Here is a 4,080-nt window from a genome sequence, read left to right as displayed (position 1 = left end):
TCCAAATGTTTGTCTGGCCTGCACTACAGGACTCAAGCTCGTTTTGTTGTAAGGAAAGTATTCCGACTAACCCTTAGTGGTTCTTTATCGATCAAACGGTCATAGCATCGTTGTAGCTTTTACTACCAAAGTTCGAGTTCCCCAAGTATCAAGCGATCGTTGGCATGCATGAACTCCTTGATCTCGCCAAGGCTTGACCTTGATTTCTCACATAAATACAAAATGTTATAATGCGCATCTATTGTAAAATTTGAAAAAAATAGCATGCTTATAAGCAAAAAAAAGGAACTAACTTATACAGGCTCAGAGACCATTAATAGATATAGTAAATAAGGTGGAGGTTTAGAACCAGTTTTTTTTTGTACTTTAAGGACGATCCTTTATGCACTTTTGTTTCTTCAAAATTGTATAAGCTAACCTTTTAAGACATGTAAAACAAAATAGTTTAAACCTCAAGCATGTAAAGAATAATTACTTTATTTGTCTAAAAAAAAGTTTCAATTGGAATTTCTTGTAGGCATAGAATCTTCATAAATCAGTAAGGTGCATATAATCATTTATAAATTCAATTGCAATAACTTTTCCATAATAAGGGGTACTATTCTTTTATTTTTGTTTCCAATTTGAATTCTCTCACATGTCTATTTACCGGCTCATCTTATTCAATCAATAACGTATAAACTTGTTTCCTCCAATACAAAATCAAAGTAAATTCATTCACATTCCACTTAATTACTTCAAAATGAATAGTGCCTTGGAGATTTCCACACAATAGCATAAAAAACTTGCAGTAAACTGCACTGAGTTTATTTGAATAATCCTCGAAAAGAGAAATTTGATGATCAAAACATGGGACAGCCCTATTTTCCAACAACAATAACAACAAACATTTATCCCACAAAGTGGGCTCGGCTACATGAATCATTTTTCTCCATTGCGTCCTATCAAAAACAATTATCAGCAAGAGAGCATTAAGAAAGATGAAGCCAAAGCAGTAAAATTTTGCAGAACGTTTCGGCACTTAATTTGTAGTGATTTAAACAAAAGTGAGACTATCAAGAAAAAACTGGTCTCAAAATTAAATAATAAATCGGAGCTACATATATCACCTCATAAGGTAGATGGCAAGAACATATTCCCGTGCATGCATATCAGCACTACGTCCATATGTATGTCAAATTTGATTAGACTTTGCAAATCTATCAACCAAAAATGATCTACTCAGAAAGCTTCTTCAAGAATCTTATAGCAAACCAACTTTTTATGCAAGGTGGCTGCTACATGTATCATACCAGAATCAGCTATGCCCTTAACCAAAGTTTCATAAATTGCTCTACACGGCTTAGTACAGCTAGATACCATCATATCCAAGACCTCAATAGCAGAATCCACCCTTTTATTCCTGCATAATGCTTGTATCAAAACAGTGTAAGTAGATCCCCTTATCCTACAATTAATCCTGAACATCTCCTTCAACATCTGCACTGCCTCCTTCACCATATCTTTCTTGCAGAACCCCATGACCAGTGATCCGTAGGTGATGTCATCAGGTTTGATACCATCACCAATCATTTCATCAAACAGCAACATCGCTTTCTTTATCTCACCATTCCTTGAAAATCCATCAATTAATGTGTTATAAGAGATCAGAGCCAAACATATATCATTTTCTCTCATATAATGAATCAGATCTAAAGCCTCTTCTGTCATGTTTTCCTTACACATAGCTCCAAGAAGAGTATTGTATGTGATTATATCAGGACAGCAACCATCAGACACCATCTTGTCCAGAATATCTATGGCCTGATCTAGTAGTTGATGTTTGCACAAGCTGTTGATCAAGATATTATATGTAACAACTGATGGAGGATAAGAAGCCTGCCTCATTACTGATAGAACGTGATGTGCTTCGACCCATTTACCTTGGCTGCAGAGACACTGAAGAAAGGTATTATATGTGATTGCATTTGGCTCCAAGCCATATTGTAAAAGAGCTTGCATGATAATCATTGCATCCTCAAATTTCCCCTCTTTGCATATCACATTTAAAAGAGAGTTATAAGATACTACATCTGGGTGGCAACCTTCAAGTGACATATCCTCTAAAACTTCCATAGCTCTAGAAAGCCCACAATGTTTGCAGACAAGTTCCAGCAGCACCGTGTAAGAGATGAGATATGGAGGATAACCTTTTCTCAGATGATTTCTCCAAAACCAAATTGCTTCCTCATACCTCCCTTCACTAAACATGCACCGGAATAATGTATTGAAGGTTATGACATCAGGAGGACAACCAGTAAAGCTCATGTCTTCAACAAGATCGATAGCAGAAGAAAGTTGCCCTCTTTTGCAAAACCCGCCAATTAATTTGTTGTAAGTTATAATATCAGGAATTCCACCAGACATAACCATGACTTTAAGAACTTTGCCCGCTTTCTCCACTCGCTCAACATTTACCAATCCTCTGATTAGGTTTACAGAGCACTCAAAGTCAGGGATCTGCCCATATCGTGCCATAACATCAATAAGATGGCATGCTTCAACCAGCTTACCGTTCTGACAATAGTGACTTAAGAAGTTGTTGTTGGATTGCTCATCGTAGTTTAAAAAATAACCATCAGAAAAAAAAGTATTATTCTTCTTCATAAGGCGCGTGGACTTGGAAGCAATAACCTTTCCAAAACTATTATAGTTGACTTTATTGTCATGATCTACTTTTGAGTAAATAACATTCTCCTGTGGAGTAAGGATAATATCTTGCCTTATGGAGAGTTCGCTTCTAGGATTATGAAGGTTGGAGTAATTTTTAATGTGAACTGCAGCAGGGGTTCTAAACAGAAGGTGTTTGGATCTATAATCAAAGTTCCAGGAAGAGGTGTGTGAAAAAATTCCATGGAAGCAATTAACATCAATTCTAACAGCCATGGAACAGATACCTTCTCTTCCAATGAATTGGATTTGATTAGGTTAAGAAAAACTCAAATATCCGAGGTAGAGAATGGATAGGCATGCTCTAGCATACATGAAAAAGCAGCCGTAACACCCTCAAGCACTGCAATGTGTAATTAACAAAGATAATTATAACCGACCCTAGCATTCTGAGTATGCCAAATTCAAATTACTAACAAGTTAAACCGAGCATGAAGAAACTAATTGAATTTGTGCAAAAACTAGAATCAAGAAAGTAAGATGGTTGAAGTAAAAGGGTGAGCAAGAAAAGCAGGACTCCGAATATTTTATAACCGGAAAAGGCTTAAGCAAGACCATGGAATCGGATATACATACGACCCAATGCCAACTTAAATAAAGGAAAAGCAAAAAAACATCTCAAAAGAGGAAGAATCACTGATTATTTCTTGCCAGTTATTTCACCTCGCCTTTAACTTAAATGAAGGAAAAGCAAAAAAACATCTGAAAAGAGGAAGAATCACTGATTATTTCTTGCCAGTTAACAAAATGCGAGTCCTTACAGAAGAAATACACTAAGGGATCAGAGACGAGGAAGGGAGGTCAATAGAAGAAATGAACCTTGAGGTACGTATGGCTATCTCTTACATCAGAAATTTCTCGGATCTTGACTTCGGCAACTAGGAGTTGGAGCGGGAGCAAAGCAGGGTTACTGGTTGTACTATGGCGATTGGCGCGAAAAGGGTTACCTTCGTCCATCTGCCTCCATGGTTTCAGGTTGGAGCAGTGCGGAAGGAGAAGAAAGATGGGAGTTTCGGGTCTCTGTAGGCCGCGATCCCACCGTTGCCTTCCCGGTTAGCTCAAATTGCGACTGTATCGCGACGATTCGGTGATGAAGGCAAGCGTTTCAGACATGAGAGGGGAAGGCCGGAAGTGTCTTTGGGCGAACCCGCAGAAGGGGTACAGTCGATTTATTAAGTTTAGCCAAGGAGTTTAGCCAGGATCACATTGTTAAACTCCTTGGCTAAATAAACGAGCCGATCATAAAAAAAAAATTTTTGTTAAGTTTTTTTAATTCAAGTCATTCTCAATGTGCTCGGGTTTAATTGATTTTATCCAATTTGAATTTGAGCTCAAATTTAAATCTATGAATTTGAGTCCATTTATATATTA

At 37.3% G+C, this 4,080-nt stretch overlaps 1 protein-coding gene across 1 annotated transcript; it reads right to left on the bottom strand.

Moving 5' to 3' along the window:
• Nucleotides 1-658: 658 nt before the first annotated feature.
• LOC110034139 (pentatricopeptide repeat-containing protein At1g08610-like) lies at nt 659-3,870 on the bottom strand. Its single transcript, XM_020738420.1, has 4 exons — nt 3,529-3,870; nt 1,293-3,052; nt 1,110-1,199; nt 659-941 (listed from the first exon to the last, which is right to left on the bottom strand). Exons 2-3 carry the CDS (start codon nt 2,923-2,925, stop codon nt 1,111-1,113), a joined length of 1,722 nt encoding a protein of 573 aa, XP_020594079.1. The 5' UTR covers nt 2,926-3,052; nt 3,529-3,870; the 3' UTR covers nt 659-941; nt 1,110.
• Nucleotides 3,871-4,080: the final 210 nt, after the last annotated feature.

This window comes from Phalaenopsis equestris, unplaced genomic scaffold (assembly GCF_001263595.1).
Source record: "Phalaenopsis equestris unplaced genomic scaffold, ASM126359v1 Scaffold001357, whole genome shotgun sequence".
Taxonomy (NCBI): domain Eukaryota; kingdom Viridiplantae; phylum Streptophyta; class Magnoliopsida; order Asparagales; family Orchidaceae; genus Phalaenopsis; species Phalaenopsis equestris.
The sequence above is the reverse complement of the archived record's forward strand: the minus strand, read 5'-3'. Positions and strand labels throughout refer to the sequence as shown.

Bases quoted from the DNA above. Each gene is read 5' to 3' on its own strand.
- LOC110034139 (XM_020738420.1), bottom strand. From the start codon at position 2,925: ATGGCTGTTAGAATTGATGTTAATTGCTTCCATGGAATTTTTTCACAC. The intron at 1,200-1,292 runs GTATGATACATG...TTTGGTTGATAG, and splicing joins TAAGGGCATAGCTGATTCTG to ATTTGCAAAGTCTAATCAAA.